General features: G+C 65.8%; 5 protein-coding genes across 5 annotated transcripts; 2 read left to right on the top strand and 3 right to left on the bottom strand.

Annotated features, from left to right (window-relative positions):
• Nucleotides 1–93: 93 nt before the first annotated feature.
• EMIHUDRAFT_199715 (hypothetical protein) lies at nucleotides 94–774 on the bottom strand (the record flags this gene model as incomplete). Its single annotated transcript, XM_005793746.1, has 1 exon — nucleotides 94–774. One exon carries the CDS (start codon nucleotides 772–774, stop codon nucleotides 94–96), a length of 681 nt encoding a protein of 226 aa, XP_005793803.1.
• Nucleotides 775–2,452: 1,678 nt separating this feature from the next.
• On the top strand, nucleotides 2,453–3,193 carry EMIHUDRAFT_351331 (hypothetical protein). The gene has a single exon (XM_005793745.1). The coding sequence runs from the start codon at nucleotides 2,507–2,509 to the stop codon at nucleotides 2,873–2,875; it is 369 nt and encodes a 122-aa protein (XP_005793802.1). The 5' UTR covers nucleotides 2,453–2,506; the 3' UTR covers nucleotides 2,876–3,193.
• A 1,282-nt stretch (nucleotides 3,194–4,475) lies between these two features.
• Nucleotides 4,476–5,215, bottom strand: EMIHUDRAFT_351330 (hypothetical protein). Its single transcript, XM_005793744.1, has one exon. The coding sequence runs from the start codon at nucleotides 5,067–5,069 to the stop codon at nucleotides 4,704–4,706; it is 366 nt and encodes a 121-aa protein (XP_005793801.1). The 5' UTR covers nucleotides 5,070–5,215; the 3' UTR covers nucleotides 4,476–4,703.
• A 5,579-nt stretch (nucleotides 5,216–10,794) lies between these two features.
• Nucleotides 10,795–15,003, bottom strand: EMIHUDRAFT_433347 (hypothetical protein). The gene is made up of 15 exons (XM_005793743.1): nucleotides 14,966–15,003; nucleotides 14,460–14,944; nucleotides 14,302–14,382; nucleotides 13,975–14,130; nucleotides 13,527–13,603; nucleotides 13,185–13,281; nucleotides 13,072–13,108; nucleotides 12,811–12,983; nucleotides 12,613–12,729; nucleotides 12,051–12,275; nucleotides 11,748–11,909; nucleotides 11,458–11,512; nucleotides 11,234–11,389; nucleotides 11,106–11,157; nucleotides 10,795–11,027 (listed from the first exon to the last, which is right to left on the bottom strand). The coding sequence occupies exons 2-15, from the start codon at nucleotides 14,898–14,900 to the stop codon at nucleotides 10,937–10,939; spliced, it is 1,920 nt and encodes a 639-aa protein (XP_005793800.1). The 5' UTR covers nucleotides 14,901–14,944; nucleotides 14,966–15,003; the 3' UTR covers nucleotides 10,795–10,936.
• A 13-nt stretch (nucleotides 15,004–15,016) lies between these two features.
• EMIHUDRAFT_199709 (hypothetical protein) lies at nucleotides 15,017–15,781 on the top strand (the record flags this gene model as incomplete). Its single annotated transcript, XM_005793742.1, has 4 exons — nucleotides 15,017–15,065; nucleotides 15,225–15,313; nucleotides 15,385–15,607; nucleotides 15,717–15,781. 4 exons carry the CDS (start codon nucleotides 15,017–15,019, stop codon nucleotides 15,779–15,781), a joined length of 426 nt encoding a protein of 141 aa, XP_005793799.1.
• Nucleotides 15,782–15,878: the final 97 nt, after the last annotated feature.

The following is a 15,878-nucleotide window of genomic DNA, read 5'->3' as shown; positions in this document are numbered from 1 at the left end:
GCCCGCCCTAATATATTTGCGGACAGCGCATCCATGGATCGAGAGTGGCCGCCATCATTGTCAATGCAGATCTCGAGCGAGGAGCCGATGCGCTCATCCAAGCAGGCCAGTCCAGCTACGCAGGAGGCCGGGGCCCTTCATCTTCGCGGAAAGCGAAGCGTCGCCGTTTGCTGCGTTCGTCTCTTCACAAAAGGCCTCGCAGTAGACGACCAACTCCTCGTCTTCTGCAGCTGGCACCTCGTTGAGGCTCTGAAGGAGCGCCCGGAGCTCGGCTACCAGCTCTGCCGACTTGACGTTTCTACGACTCACCGGAGTATTCTCCGGAGCCAACTTCAAAACCAGGCCGTTTGAGCGACACGGGTCGAGCACATCGAGGGCTCGCGCAATCGCGCGACGGCTTCCGGGTTTGTCGCGCGCGAGCGTGGCCAGACCAACCGCGGCCTTCTCCGCCTGCCCCTTCAACGAACTGCCCAACTGCCTTACCATTCTCCTGATATCGGTTGGAAAGCTGCCCGCCACAGCCGCTGCAAGCGCCAAGTCGTCCGAAGCTTCGTTCGGCGTAGCATTCAGCACGGCTTGGATTGCAGCAAGGAGTGAGCCGTGCTGGCTAAGTAAGGCAATTGCTCGCTCTTGCGTGGCACCGCGGTCGACCAGCCACTTCACGTCGCCCTCCCGCGGCAAAGTCGTTGTCGCATAGAGCAGCTCCTCGTTGTTTTCATCTTTGTTGTCCCCGTCCGACGCACCGAGGGACTGCCTGCCCGCTAACGCGGACATGCGCGCACGCCGTGCTCGTCTTATCGGACGCGAAGCGCCACAAAACAGGCGGCCGAAGAAGGAAGCGGATCTGATAAGTTTGAGTTTCGGTTTTCACAGCCTTGTTATGAGAAGAAAATACGTCCAGTGCGCAGAAACTTCCCCCCAACCTTCTTTTCTACCGGGCTAGGATTGAGAGCAGCGCTGAGAGTTTGAGTGACTGGCTAGAGACGACGACGACGATACAGTTCAGATCCTGCATCAGGAATTCTACGCGAGAGAACGCCGACATGAACCGAACGCTGGGCAGAGCTGGTGTGTGTTATGTGGGCCATGCCCGAGGATACAGCAGCCCAGTGGTACGGCAGGTGCAATCGCTAAATTCCCTGGCAGAGCTCGACCGCATCTTCGCAGCCGGCTTGATCTATTCTTTGCGCTTGCTCCGGGTGACTGCCCTCGACACCTCCGCTGTCAGCATGAGAACCATTCAGAGTTCTACCGCACTTGGACAGAGCGGCTGAGAAGCGAGCATCCAGGGCGGCATGTGTACGTAGAACGTAGTGGAAGATCCCCCGGCGTTCGCCTTCGACGGTCGCGCTGTAGATGCATCAAATACTGCTCGGTGCGGCAGGCGTGTTTGGCAGAGCTTCTGGCATGACCGCCAATCGGTCGCACATGCTTTGCACCCGCGCCGCCCGACGCCAGCAGCGGGAAGGCGGCCGTGCCGCCCGAGCCCTCTCGCAGCCCGCAAAAAGGCATCGACTGCAGCGGCGCATCCAAACCCAAGCTGTGCGAGTGGCGTCGGCGTTGGCGCAGAGGCGGCGCACCACCGTTTGCCGCTCCTTCCGCTTGCGGGTGGCACGCCGGCTCGCCGCGGCTCATCGTCGTGACTGCTACCTACCCGCACTCGGCGCAGGCCGCCAAGCTGTCTCTATGCGCGTCCGTCCTCGCCGGGGAGGCGGAGGCCCTCTGGATCGTCGTGGAGGACGCGGCAAACGCATCGGCCGCGGCTTCCGCCGTCCTCGCCTCGAGCGGCCTAGCCTACTTCCACCTCGCCGTCGGCCCATCGCGGGCGGGAGGCAACTTGCAGCGCGCCGCCGCTCTCGAGCTGATCCGCGAGAAGCGGCTGCACGGGGTCGTCTACCAGATGGACGATGATAACCAGTACGACCGGAGGCTATGGCCCGCGCTGCGCTCGCTCTCCGCTGGCCGGGTCGGCGTCCTCGCCGTGCAGATTTCCGAGGGCCGCATCAATCCGGCGGTGCTCGAGGGGCCGATCTACGACCTGGACGGCCGCCTCCATGAGCTGCGAGCGTCGTGGTGCGGCAGCAGCTGGACGGCCCTGCAACTCGGCGGCCGTTACTTTTGCATCGACATGGGCGGTTTCGCGTTCGACGCGGCGCTGATTCACGCTCGAGCGGGCCCGCTCTGGCCGTACCGAGGCCGGCCGCACCGCCCGGGCTATGCGACGGGGTGGACAAACCGAGGAGGGGAGACGGAGTTTATCGAGGCGCTGCTGCCCGACGGCTTCCCCGAGGACCTGCAGCCACTCGGCCGGTGCGGAGCCGAAATGCTCGTCTTTCACAACGGCCTGCACGTGACCCCCAAGAAGCTGGTCCTCAAGTCCTGGTGGCGGCGCCCAGGGAGGGAGGGCGTTTGTGGAGATAGTGGTTGGGGCTAAAAGCACGCTTGCTTTTTTAAAAACGCTTGCTTTTTGTCGTTCCACAGCCCTCCGCGCGGTCTAATCTCATCAATGCTATCAAGAGCGAGAGCTCAGCAGTACGCGGGGCGGCCCGGTCAGCTGTCTAAAGAGCCGCCGTGCGCGGGGCGACAGCCCGCCGCCTTTCAGGGCAGATGTGGACCCGCTCGAAACGGTGGAGGCGGCGGCGGCGGGAGCCGCTGGCGCTTGGGCGCTGGAGGCAGAGGCAAGTACTGCATCGGGCGCAAGGGCAAGCCACCGGGCATCGGTCGCATGGGCGGGGCGGGGACTGGTCGAAAAGGCGGGCCGGGCATGGGTCGCATCGGAGGGCGCGGCGGCATTTGCGGAGGGTGCAGCGGCAAGAGCGAAGGGCGCATCGACATGTGCGGAGGGCGCAGCGGCGGTGGTGGAAGAAATTGCTGAGGAGGGCGTAGCGGTGGCGGTGGAAGGAGCTGCTGAGGCGGCGGCAGCGGCTCTTGTGAAGGCTGAGGGGGCGTCGCCTTGTCTGGCAAGCTCGCGCCTCCGCCCTGCACGACAGCGGCCCTGGGGCCACCATCAGCCGGGGCCGGCGCCGCGGCGGTGGCCGGCTTCTCCCAGCGGACCTCGCCGCTCGCCTCGTGCCAGTAGTACGGGTGCTGCCCAAGTTCGACGACGAGAGTCCACCCGCCGCGCGCGTCGGTGCTGCCGCCGGCCTCTGTGCCGCCGCCGCCACCTCGCGCCTCTGTCGCCGTCGCGTGTGCCGCCGCCGCGGCGCGGGGCGGCTCCCATCGAGTTAGCCCAGACTCGGCGTGCCAGTAATACGACGGCTGGCCAGCTTCCGCGACGAGCGTCCACCCCTCACGCGGGACGTCGTCCGCCAGAATGCTGCACTTCGTGCTGTCCGCTGTGCCAGCGCCCGCGCCCGCTGGCGCGGGTGGGCGCGCCTGCGGCGCGCCGGCGCTGCTCGGCGGCGGCGGCTCCTCCTCCGTGCTCGCGGCCGTCCTGTCGTCGTCCTTGAGCGCCTCGTTGAAGCTTGCGGCGATGGACGCCTCGCGCAGCCCCTGATCGCGACCAAAATCGTCGCCGTCGTCGCCGTCGCCGTCGCCGTCGTTGTCGCCATTGCCGCCACCGCCGCCGCCGCCACCGCCTCCGCCGCCGCCGCCGCCGCCGCCGCCGCCGCCGCCGCCGCCGCCGCCGCCGCCGCCTCGCCCCGCGGCGCTCAGCTCCTCGAGCGGCACTCCCGCCTGTGAGAAACGAAACCCGAGTGCCACAAAGAAATACAGGCGGGTCCTCGAGCGGGGTTCCCGCCTCGACCGCGGCGACGTAGAGCTGCGCGTCCTCGCCGCCGCGGAGAAAAGCGTAGCCCGTCTCCCGGCCGCGCCTCCGCCGCAGCTTCGCCTGAGAGCAGTCACGCTCCCCGCGCTTCAGCAGCCGTGTCCCCCGCCTCTAGAGTCGTGTCCTCCCCTCTGGAGAGAGAGTGAGGGCTCAGCAGCCGTGTCCTCCGCCTCTAGAGCGAGGGAGGGCTCTCGCCTCGAAGTGCAGCCCGTGTGCGAGCCGGTACGTCGCCGCCTGAGAAGGAGGGGAGGGGGGGGGAGCGCCCTCGTAATCGGTGGGTCCAGTCATCCCCGTGCCGTCGCCGGAGTGCGGCCGCCTTGCCAATCAGCAGCCTACGAGGCAGCGGCAGCCGCCACCACGCCTCCGCGAGCAGCGGCGACTCCTCCTCGGCCAAGCGCGACCACAGCTCCCACTCGGCAGCCCACTGCCGCTCCAGCCACGCCAAACGGCCCGCAGCCTCGACGCGCCCACTCAACGCCGCCACGGCAGCGGCGGCGGCCGCCGCCTTTCCTGATGCTGGCGCCGGCGTCGCCGTCGCGGCGGCGGCGGTGGCCAGAGACGCCGTCGCCGCCGGGAGAGACTCGCGGACGGCGGCAGCGGCGTCTTTCGAGGCTGCGATGGCGGCCTCCTTTGCGGCGTTGAAGGAGGCGTGCGCGCGCCGGAGGAGGCCGGGCAGGCCGCGGGCGGCGGCGAGCACGCCCTTCTGCGTCGCGGCGCTCAGCGGGGCCGCGGTCAGGACCTCGAGGACGCCTAGGTCTCGGGGGGCCGCTCGCCTGATCTCGCCTGATCTCGGGCAACTCCTTCCGGGGGGATACGGCGGGAGACGGCGGAGTGGGAAGAGCTTCCTCCTTCCGCTCCCCCCCCCCGCAACGCGAGACACAACAGTGGTATGCAGCCACCCGGAGGGGGTGAGATACGGTCAGATATGGGGAGACCGTCAAGAGAGCGTCAAAGAGTCGTGCACTGTAGGGCTAGTGCGAGCGCCGAGCGGCCGGAGGAGCGCGCTGTCTCGCTCCCCCCCGGCGCCCGAAGCCTCCTCCGCCACCAGAGCCAGCAAGAGCCCGCCGGCCGCGCAGCCGAGCCGCCTCCGCGCCGCGACACCAAACTGCGAGTCGAGGAACTTTGCGTCGTTGATCACGAGCGACGGCCGTCCGGAGCGCAGCAGCGAGCGGGTGGCGGCGAGGGCCTCGTCGTCTCGCAGCGGCGCGTGCGTCCCCCCCCCCGACCGTACGGCGAGCTGATCGCCGCACGCGCCGAGGCCGGTGACGAAGGTGAAGAGCGCCGCCTGGGGCGCAGCACCCATGCTTCTGCTGTACTTGCATGCTGATGTGTTCTTCTCATCGGGCTCTTCACCTTCGTGGCGCCGCCCCCGCCCCCGCCCCGCCCCACCAGCCGCGGCAGCCGCTCGAGGAGCGCGTCGACCAGCTCGCCAGGCCGGAGGAGGCCGAGCCGCTCGAGCTCGTCGAGAAGCGCCTCCGAGTGATACAGCAACACTTGATTAATTCACATGGCGAAGCTCGCGCAGCTCGTCGAGAAAGCTCCGAGAAACCTCCGAGCGAGTCGTGCCGTCCGGGTCGGCGGGGCGGCGCGAGGTGACCTCCTCCGCCGCAGCCTCGTCCTGCTCCTCGTCCCCGAACGGCTTCTGCTGCACGCTCCACTCGGTCAGCTCCTCGCGCGGCGCCTCCTGCTCTTCCGCCGCCTCCTCCGCCGCCTCCTCCTCCGCCGCCTCTGCCGCCTGCGCCTCTGGCCGATCGAACTCGGCGGCGGCCCGCTGCTCCTTGGGCTGCATCTCAGCTGGCGGCACGAACGCGGCGCCGGCGCCGGCGCCGGAGACAGCCGCAGCCATAGCCACGGCTCCGGCCGCGGCGGCGGCGGAGCACGCGCTCCACTGCTGCGCTGCGTAGGCCGGATGCTGCGCATGGTGCTGCGCGGCGGCGGGGCTCTGGCCGTACGGGTGTGGCGCGGCCGCGTACTGTTGGCCGTAGCCGAGGTACTGCGGCGTGGGAGGATGCTGGTAGCTGGGCGGCATCGCCCCATACCCCGGCATCGCCCGGCACCCTCCTCCGTGTTGGTTGTAGCCGTATGCGCGAGCGTGCGGCGGCGGCGGCTGCTGCCACTGAGGGTGCTGCTGGTGCATTGCGTGGTGGTTGGCACATGGCGGAGCGCGTTGTTGCTGCGGCCAGTGCGGCCTTTGCATGGTTGCAGGCCCCAGGCGAAGGCGGAGGCGAAGGCGGCGGCGGCAGCGGCAACGGGGCGGAAAGAATTTCGGCTGGCCCAGACGCTAAATCGCGTCGCAAGGTAGGTCGGAGGATGGAGGTTTGAGCTCGCACGTGACCGGCCCCCCGACCCCCTCGCGTGAGACTTAGCGGAGCCGTAGGTGCCACAGCCCACATATCATATGCACATGCCCGATGCACATGCACGGACTACACACACACTCATAGCATGCGCTTTACCGAACCAAAGGGGCTATAAGCACCCTCCAGCTTGAGCAGCGGGCGGTACTCTGTGGAGACCAGCCGCACGCAGCGGCGCGCGGCCGACGCCACATGCTCTGCCAGGCGGGCATCCGCAGCCGGCGGGGGGGCGATAAGCATCTCCAGTAGGTTGCGCTCCTCGGCCGGGTCGCGGTCTATGTGGTAGAGGCTCGCCAGGCCGAGGCGCGTGCAGCTCGTGCCATTGAGGAGCTTCAGCTCGTTCAGCTCCGCGGCGGTGAAGAGCCGCAGCGGCAACCCGGCTATGCCGCTGCTGTTGCACGCCGGCCGCTCCCGCTCGACGCCGGTCAGCTTCCACGGGCCGACGCGCACGACCATCTTTCGCCAACTCGTACTCGACCAGAAGAGAGGCTTCCGGTGCGGCAGCGCACCGGTGCGTCCGAGCCAGTGCGGCAGCACGTCCACTCCGTCCCCGCCCCAGCGGCGCCCCGACGCCGCAACCTTTGCGAGGCGCAGCACGGTCGGCAGCCAGTCCACGTTGGAGATGACCGACGCCCCGTCGACCCGGCCGGGTGGTACGCCCCCGTTCGGCCAGCGCAGCACATACGGCAGCCGGATGCCGCCTTCAAGTGTGCTGGTCTTGTAGCCCCGCGCGAGGCCCGTGTACCCCATCTCCCCCGCGAGCTTCTTCTCCGGACCGTGATCGCTCGTAAAGAGCGTGACTGTGTCGTTGGTGCGTTTGAGCGCGTCGAGCGCGGCGAAGAGCCGGCCCATCCCTCGGTCCATGCCATAGAGCTCGCCCAAGTACGCCGCGAGCCCCTCCTCGACCAGCCCCTCCGACTTGCCCTTCTCGACGGCGGCGGAGCAGGGTATGGAGTGCTCTCGCCCGTGCCCCGCAATTTGCCCCGCACCGTGCCGTCTCTCAGGGGAGCCCGTCCCATTCGCCCGCTCCGTGCGCCGCCCCAACATCGACCAGCCGAAGCACTCCTTGCGGTGCCGGCGGATCTTCTCCTGCATCCCCGGCCTATAGAGAGTGTGACAAGGGTGCATGAGGATTCGGGCTTTTCGTGATCCATCTGAGCGCCGCAGGGGTACGCGTCATCTTCTCATGCATCTAGGCCGTCTGCCCGAACCGCGTCTCGTCGAGGCCCTTGAGCTGTGGCAGCAGCCGCTTCGCCAGCCACGACCACCGCCGCGGGACCGGTCTGTGTGGCGTGACCGGCCACACGTGTAGATAGAAGGGGCGGCGGGGGGCCACGCGTTCCGTGCGGTGAAGCCACGCGATCGCTGCCGTAAAGAACGCGTCGTCTCGGCCCCACCACGTCTGATGCGCCTCGCTAAGAGCTCTTCCAGCCTGCGGCGCAGGCTGGGTGGCGTCGCCGCACGTGGCGTTGTTCTTCGACCCGTTCCACGCGCAGCGACGCGGTTCGAGGCGGCACGCACTGCTGCTGCGGAGCGACGCACAAGGGAGCTGCAGCGGCTTTCCTGACCCCTGAATCGTCTCGAAGCCGTACGTACCGGCGGGCGGGTACAGATCTTTTCCCATGGGGCTGACAGTGTCGGAGCCGATGTTCCACTTGCCAAAGCTCGCCGTCCGGTATCCCGCCTGCTGCAGCAACCCAGCAACGGTTGGACGGCGCCCCAAGCCCACCACCGCCGGATCTCCCAGGGTCGTGCGAACCGGCCAGAGCCCAGTCATGAGCGCTGCCCGCGAGGGCGAGCACGTCAGGCCCTGCGTGTATGCCTGTGTGAAGCGCGTCCCCTCGCGTTGCAGCCGCGACAGCGCCGGCATCTCCGCAAAGGGATGGCCCCATGACGGCACCTCGCACGAGACGAGCGTACTGCCTCCCTGCACGCACGGAATATCTCCCACGCCCATATCGTCGACTAAAATGAGGAGGAAGTTGGGGCGTCGGAGTCGAGAAGTCGAGGAGTCGACCATCCTTCTCTCCCACGCGGACCGTCGTCGCCGAAGTGGAACGCCGTTCACACTTCGCCATTTTTGAGGTGATCCCGCGGCTGGACACCTTGGCGGTGTTCCGTGCGGACAGAGTGCTGCACGAGGTGCGGCCGTGCCCGGGGTGTGGGTGACCTCCGTATATTATTTCTTCTGTTCGGTGGGGTGGGATCAGGGGTGGGAGCCGGAGTAGGTGTGTGACTGACTGCTCCTGCGTGCCCCCCCCCCGCCCCCCGCCCCGTCCCCGCCCCCCCGCGCGAGCGACGGAATTCTTCTGTCGCTTAGGCGGCTCCCGTGGTGTACCTGTATTAGTGCCACAGTGCGCCAGTCCCGTGCCTACAACGACAAGGTTGACTTCGTCCTCATGGCCGAGGGCGGCTGGGTTGTGGAGGACAAGGTCCTCCGTTCGATCGGCGCGTTTGGGCTGCCGCCGATGTCCAAGCTCCTCGACGACCCCTGCATGCAAGACGCGCTTGCCTCTGCTCGCCGGTGGCCGAGCCGTTTGGATCACTACGTTTCCATCGCGCACTTGGAGCACTTGGAGTGCAGTTATCAACCTCACATCCAGGGCCGGGGAGCTCAGAAGCGCACCCAGCGGGCCGGATGATCGGGATCGGGTTACGGGCTAGAGAGCCCTAGCCCCGGGGGTGCGCGTTCGCAGGGCAAGGGCCTTAAAGTAAACACGGGTCCCCATATCGTCCATTAGGATGAGGAGGAAGTTGGGCCTCGCCGAGGAGGCGAGCATGGCTTCTATCCGACGTTCTTCCCGGGGACTACGAGACGCCGCGCGAAGAAAAACATTTACCGCACCCTGGGGGTGGCGACAGACAATTAAAGGTCTGCGGGGGAAGAGACGCTGCCGCAAAAATCTAGTACACGCCCCCCCATCCCCCTTCACCCCACACCACACACACACACACACACACACACACACCACCGCTGTCGTGGGATCCCATGACTTGTCATGAGAGAGTGCGTTGGTTCTTGCTTTGTCGCGGTTTAGCGTTGTCACATGCGTCCCCACACCCGGTGTAACACATGCGCGCTGCCTGACCTGGCCAGCCGCCGTCGACTCCGTCGCCTCCTCGCCTCCACTCGGTCCACTTCACCCCACTCGAGAAACAGTCATCCGCAGCGCGCCCTCCCTTCACCATGCCCTTGGCAATGTAGTACACAGCGTGGTCACCTCCTCGGTGCCGCCAAAGTCGCAGCTCTCGAATACAGCTCGCACATACTCCTCGCGCAACTCTTCGGGCGAGTAGTAGCGCGCTTGTTGTTGCGCGCCATGGTATTCATCACCTGCCACATTGTGAGGCCATTGGTGCCGCCTGGAGCCACGCTAACCGAGGAGCAACGGGAGAGGGTCGGAGCAGAATCTGCGGCGCGGGATCAACAAACGGATCGAGGAGTTACGCAATCTCGCGGATCGAAGAGCTAAAAGGGAAGATGGGAGAGCTGCAACGCCGCGTCGCCGCCGTGCCTTTCGCGGGCTTCGGTACCACCACTGTATGTTGGGGCCCGCATCAGCGTCGCCCGCCTCGTCTTCCACCGCCCCCGCCGCCGCCACATCCGCGGCAGCGACGGCCGCCACACCCGTCCCCCGCCGCCACCGCCCCCTCCACCGGTGCGCAACCTCTACCTCCTTCACTCCCTCTACCTCCTTCATCGCCGTCCCCGCCAACGGCCGCCACCCCCGCCGCCGCGCCGCCCCCTCTACCGTGACTGGAATCGCGCAACACCCCCTCTACCGGGCCTGCCCCTTGGGACTGGGAGGCTCTCTCCCATCGCTCTCGACCCTGATGGCGGAGGCGGTGCTTCCGCCAAGGCAGACGACGCCGAGCGGACGTGGAGGGAAAAGCCGACGCGCTCGGGACGGCGGTGGCAAAGCGGCGGCGGCACGCCAAGGGAAGATGAGCGACGGCTACGTGCCGCCGGTGACGCTGGTAGCAGCGGCCAGCTGCTATCGGCGGCGGCAGCGAGGCCGCCGGCAGCAGGGGCGACGACAAGGACGGCGCCGGCTGCAGTAAAGACGATGAGCTGCGGAGCATGCGGCGTGCTCTGCTCCTCTGCATAGCTCACAAGCGGACGTCAAGCACATGGACATATTTCAAGGAATCCTCTACCTCTGTTTTATGTGCCGATGTGTGTGCTAGTGTGCGCCAGTCCACGCCCTTGTCGTGCCAGTGTGCTGCGAGAGAGAGTGTCGTGCCAGTGCGCGTGGGTGTGAGCGGTGTGTGTGTGTGTGTGTGTGTGTGTGTGTGTGTGTGTGTGTGTGTGTGTGTGTGTGTGTGTGACTGTGTGTGTATGTGTGTGTGTGTGTGTGTGTGTGTGTGTGTGAGAGAAAGGGGGGGAGGGGGTCACGTCACTGCATCCTCTGCCGGCTCCTACCTGCCGTCGCCTCTATTCTTTGTTCGTATGATTGTCAATCCATCCTTCCCCATGTAGCTAGCGTTCTTTGCGAATGCCTCGAAATGACCAGCAGGCGCTGTCTGCTTGCGGTCTGTGCGGGCCGCTCGGCGCTCGTCATCTCGCCCTCGTGTCGTCCGGCCCTGACCCCTGTCCCTCCAGCTCCACCCGCCACCCCCCCTCCTCCACTGCCTTTTCGGTACTCCTTTCTCCATCCGCCTCGCCCTGCCTTTTCGTATCGCGCCGTTTGCCCAAATGGTACACACTATACAACGGTCATCCCCCCCCTGCGGTGCTGGCCCTAATCCTACTTCCAATGCTACACAAAGAAAAGACGCGTACATAGAGCCGTACGTATCTCGACCGGGGGCCTCATCCCTGCCGCTGGTTGTCAAAGCCGCCGAGCGTCCCCAGTGAACCGCCGTTCACCTCCTCATCAGCCAGAGTGTCGTCCCTCTCCCACCTAGAGCGGCGCAGGCGAGCGGGCGTCAGCTTGGCAGTGCTGCATCGCCCCGCGCCCGGGGCGGCGTGGCGCGCGCACGGGTCGCTGCAGCCGCCGTATGTAGGCTTGAGGCACTCATCGGGGCCGATGCCTAAGGTCGCAACAGTCGCGCGACGTTGCGGCGTCGAGCGGAGAGAGCCGACGCCGGCCCGAGGGGGGGCGCGTGCCGGTGACGCGCCACACGCGCCACATGAAGGCCTGCGACTTGAAGCTGCTCGCCGTCGGCTCCCACCGGCAGTCGTCGTCCCACGCGGCTGCGGTGAACCAGTCGATCAGCCGCGTGACGGGCCGTTCGAAGAACCACAGGTTGACGTCGAAGATACCTAGTCGTAGTAGTCGTTGTCACAATTGATAGTTAACTGAATCTTCGTTCAAGACGTCTCGAAGATGCCTCGCAGCGGCGAGGTGAGCGCCGTGGAGGAGGGGAAGAAGAGCCAGCCGGGGACCTGGGTGGGGGCGAAGAGGTGGCGGCACCGCTGAGTGTGTGCGCCACGACAGGGCTTCAGCGAGGCGCCCGCCGGGGCCGAGGTGGGGCGTGGGTGGCCCGAGGTGGCCCGAGGTGGCCCGAGGTGGCCCGAGGTGGCCCGAGGTGGCCCGAGGTGGGAGATGGCCCGAGGTGGCTGGGCCGAGGTGGGGCGTGGGTGGCAGGGCTGCAAGTGCTACAGGGCGCCAGCCGCGCACTTCCTCCTTGCAGAGGCACGGGAACATGAAGCATCCGTGCTTCAGGATGAAGAGGCTGAACATGGTGAGCGACGTCAGCGCAAAGGTCAAGCACATGCACGGCATCGTGTGCCCCGGGCAGGCCGTCCACCCATTCATGCAGTACGGCACGGAGTGGATCACCTGTTTGGAGGGGGGGGGGGGGGGGGGGGGGATGCGTCGGGGGAGAGGGCGCGGCGGGGAGAGGACGCGGTAGGAGAGGCTCAGGAACTAAGGTTGCCTACTTCTACTACTCAAGCGGTGTGGGAGACTGAGAGGAGTCACCATCGTGTAGTAGAACATCGAGAAGGGGACGACCCAGATCCAGAGGATGGAGAACCAGCTCTTGAAGGTGAGGAAGATGGAGAAGATGACGATAAAGGCGAACCAGAGGTACGCCTGGTTGACGGCGCGGATCTCCGCCTTCGCGCGATGCCCTTGCACGAACGTGGTGGTGAGGGTGCGCTGCTCCTCGGTCAGACACGCGGCAAACTGCACGAGCCAGAGAGCCTGTGGGAGGTGAGTTAAGGTCAGTTCAGGTAAACTTCTCCACACACAAGGTGGTGGGGCAAGGGCCAGGCAACCCTCGCGACTCCACGTCTACAAGACAGGAGCCCCACGGCATTCAAAGTGCACGGCCCGGTGCGCGTGGGTGAGCGGTGTGGGTGTCTGTGCGTGTGTGTAGCTTGTAGGACGGGCGTAGTGCAGTATGGACGCGTGGCGCGCTTGTCGGGATCCCGCTGGGATAGCGGAGAGGCGGGGGAGGCGCGGGGAGGCGGGGAGGCGGGGAGGCGGGGAGGCGAGAAGGCGGGGAGGCGGCGAAGCAAAGAAGCGGGGAGGTACACGCCTTTTGCTCGAACTCGAAGATCGTATTAAAGAGGAGGATGAAGCTGGCCATGTCTGTGAGCACCTCGCCCGAGTAGACGACGTGGAAGATCACCGGCGCCATAAAGGTGATGTACGCCTGCAGTGCGCAACCGGGCGAGTGGGTCCAGAGTGTCCCCAGGCCGGATCCGCCCACGGCCCGTCCTCTATATACTCTCACCGGGAAGATCACAGACCCGATTTCGGTGAGCACAGACCACGTGACGAGGGTGCAGTAGGCAAAGGTCTGCCCCGCCTCCTTTGTCGATAGAGAGCGCAGCAGGATGCGGTACATCGTCTTCGTCTCGAAGTAGTTGAGGTTCTTGCTGGAGTCGGAACCGAATGCGAGAAGTCCTGGCGGGTCGGGGGTACGTTGGAGTAAGAGCACACGGGACGCGGAGACAGCGGAAGCAGAGTGCAAGAGCAGAGGGAGGACGCTCACCAATGAATAGGGGCATGAAGATGAAGTCAATCACCACCTGGGAAGGAGAGACCCACTGAGGTCAATGTGCCCCCCCCCCCCCCCCCCTGAACTCGCCCCCCCACCCCTCTCGCCTCAGTGACGCGGATGGTGAGGGGCGAGCGCTGCTTGGCAATGTAGTCCCAGGAGCGCGAGTTGGGCGCGTACTGGTAGAAGCGCTGCATGAGGAGCCTACGCGGTGGATACGCACGCCAACCTCGGGGCGGGAAGACGGCCTCGTGCAGAGTATTCAGAGCACCGTGTGAACACGAGGGATACGAAGACAGTGAGAGCAGCTGAATACATCCGGTTTGAGGTATGAGGTGTCGCAGCGAGCGCGGCTCTCCAGAGGCGCTGTCGGGGGGCATCCGGATACGTGTCCTCTCGAGCGCTCGTTGGAATACAAGACTCCGTGTTCCGCTTCTAGGAGGAGGAGCGTGTCGAGGTAGAGCAGCTCCATACAGGTGATGATGATCTCGACCGCCAGCGCGACCCACTTGCTCAGACCGCACGCCTGTGAAGGTAAGGAAAGATAAGGAGCTTCTCCACACATACACCTTGGGGGGGGCGACCCTCGCGACTCCACGTCTAGAAGGAGTCCCACGGCATTCAAAGCGCACAAGCCCCGTAGCCCCGTGGAAAGCGTCACCGGGCGAGACCGGTTGGGTTGAGATCGAGTGGCTTGAGTCGTATGAGACTGCGAGAGTCGTATGAGACTGCACGGTGTCACGGTGTGTGCGGTACGTCTCAACTCGGGATGTGTGTGTGGGGGGGGGGGCGCTCACACCAGTGAGTTGAGATCACACAGGAGGTGCGAGACTGGGGCTCGTATGAGATCACATCTCGTATGAGATCACAGCGTAGTGTGGAGACTCCCGCGCGCGCCCAGCAAATCGAGTAGTAGCCGAGCTGAGAGACGGGCCACGCGCAGCGGCAGCCCATCCAAGGCATCACGAGGGGGAAGTTCTGGAACGGCGAGGCGAGCATGGGCTGGGGAGCGAAGGGCCGGCCGAGGACGTGGCCGTCGTCGTCCGGGACGGCCTAAGGCGAGGCAACGTCAGCTTCTCCACACCACACAAGGTGGTGGTGTGATGACGATCGGCTGGCGACCCGTACGGGTCGCCAGTTGAGCTAGGGAGTGTGGCGATGGCCGCTACAAGTTATTCGCCAAAGCCTCGACATACTCGTGTGAGGGGGCCGTATGGCACGGGCCTTCCACGGCATCTCGCTCGCCGCAAGCTGGCCCTGGAACTCGGGGAAGCGCGAGATGGTCCACCACATGCAGAAGGGCACCTATTCGACATCGGCAGGCCCGGTCTGTGGCGCGGGTGGAGGGAGCAGACCGCACTCGAGGTGCTCCGAGTGCACACCAGCTGATCGTGCTGGTACGTGGTGAGATACGGCCGGCCGTCCGCCATGATTACCTTCCCCATCTCATCCACCCAGTCCTGGTCGCACAACGCCAACGGCAGGATGTCGGTCGGCATGACCTTGAGGTTACCCATCGGCGCCGCCGCGGTGTCCAGAGTGTCCGGGTGCAGCATGTTCAGTGCGTTCTTTGCTTCCTCGGCCGTCAAGGCTTTGATCGCGGCTTTGTTGTCGGTTCTAAGCAGCGCGAGCTCCTCGTCATCCTCCAGCTGCTTCATCGCGTTGGCAACATCCTCGGCCGCCGCCGCGGCGGCATCCGCGTTCTGCTTGGCCTGCGTATACGCTGCCTTTACGCCGTCCAGCAGAGCCTGCTTATCTGGCTTGACCGGCACCGTCCCCCCTTGGATCTTGACGGCCTGGGCGCTGCGGTAGGGCAACGGCATGGTGGCCGAGGAGCTGCCAGCGCGTCCGCCTCAGCCACTGTCCGACGAAGAGGTGGGTTGCCTTCACGAAGACCAACCCGAGCGGCAAGGTGGGGTACACAAACAAGGCGCCGCATATGCAAAACAGGAAAGAATTCACCAGCCCGCCAAGCTCGCAAACTCGGCGTTGCTGTGAACAGCGCCTCCTCACGCTCGTCTCTCTCTCTCTCTCTCTCTCTCTCTCTCTCTCTCTCTCTCTCTCTCTCTCTCTCTCTCTCTCTGTGTGTGTGTGTGGAACCTCGTGTGTGTGGAGGAGAGTCTCCTGACGGCCTGTCCTCACGCCAGACGCGCTGCGCCTCACCTCCCTCATCGCCGTCGCCATCCTGATCGCAATCACGCTCCTCGTCGTGCTGTACGCGCTGCCCGAGGACATGGTCGGCGACTCGCTCGCCCCCTGCCCCGCCGAGAGACGGCGGGGGGATCTGGGGAGATCTCTCGCTTCTAGGTCGGCGACACCTTCGACGCCTGCCCCACCGACGGGTCTGCAAACGAACAGTCGTGCCCCCCGGGCGAGGCAAGCTACTTCACGACCATGAGCGGCGTCCTCGACGCGCTCCCCGCCCTCGCGATGGCGTATGCGTGCCAGATCTCCACCCCCACGCTGTGGAACGAGATGTACCAGCCGACGCGCGGCCGGATGCTGCTCCTCTACCTGTACGCCCTCGGCGGTGCGCTATACGACACTCCATTCACTGTCACAGCAATGTGCTGTACGATTCCACTGCTTCTCTACTCCTCCCTGCTGCGCTGTCTGTTACACTACCAAGCTCACCATAGGTGCGATGACCCTCTACCTCCTCGTGGGCGGCTTTGGGTACTCCACCTTTGGATCGCGGGCCTAGAAGCAGAATGCGGATTCTTGCATCTCCCCATATCTCCCCATATCTCGTGTCTAGAAGCAGAATGCGGTGTTCATGTCTCCCAACCAGCGCTCGAGAG

The sequence above is a fragment of the Emiliania huxleyi genome (assembly GCF_000372725.1).
Source record: "Emiliania huxleyi CCMP1516 unplaced genomic scaffold EMIHUscaffold_10, whole genome shotgun sequence".
Lineage (NCBI taxonomy): Eukaryota > Haptophyta > Isochrysidales > Noelaerhabdaceae > Emiliania > Emiliania huxleyi.
Note: the sequence above shows the minus strand (reverse complement) of the source record. Positions and strands in the feature narration are given on the sequence as shown.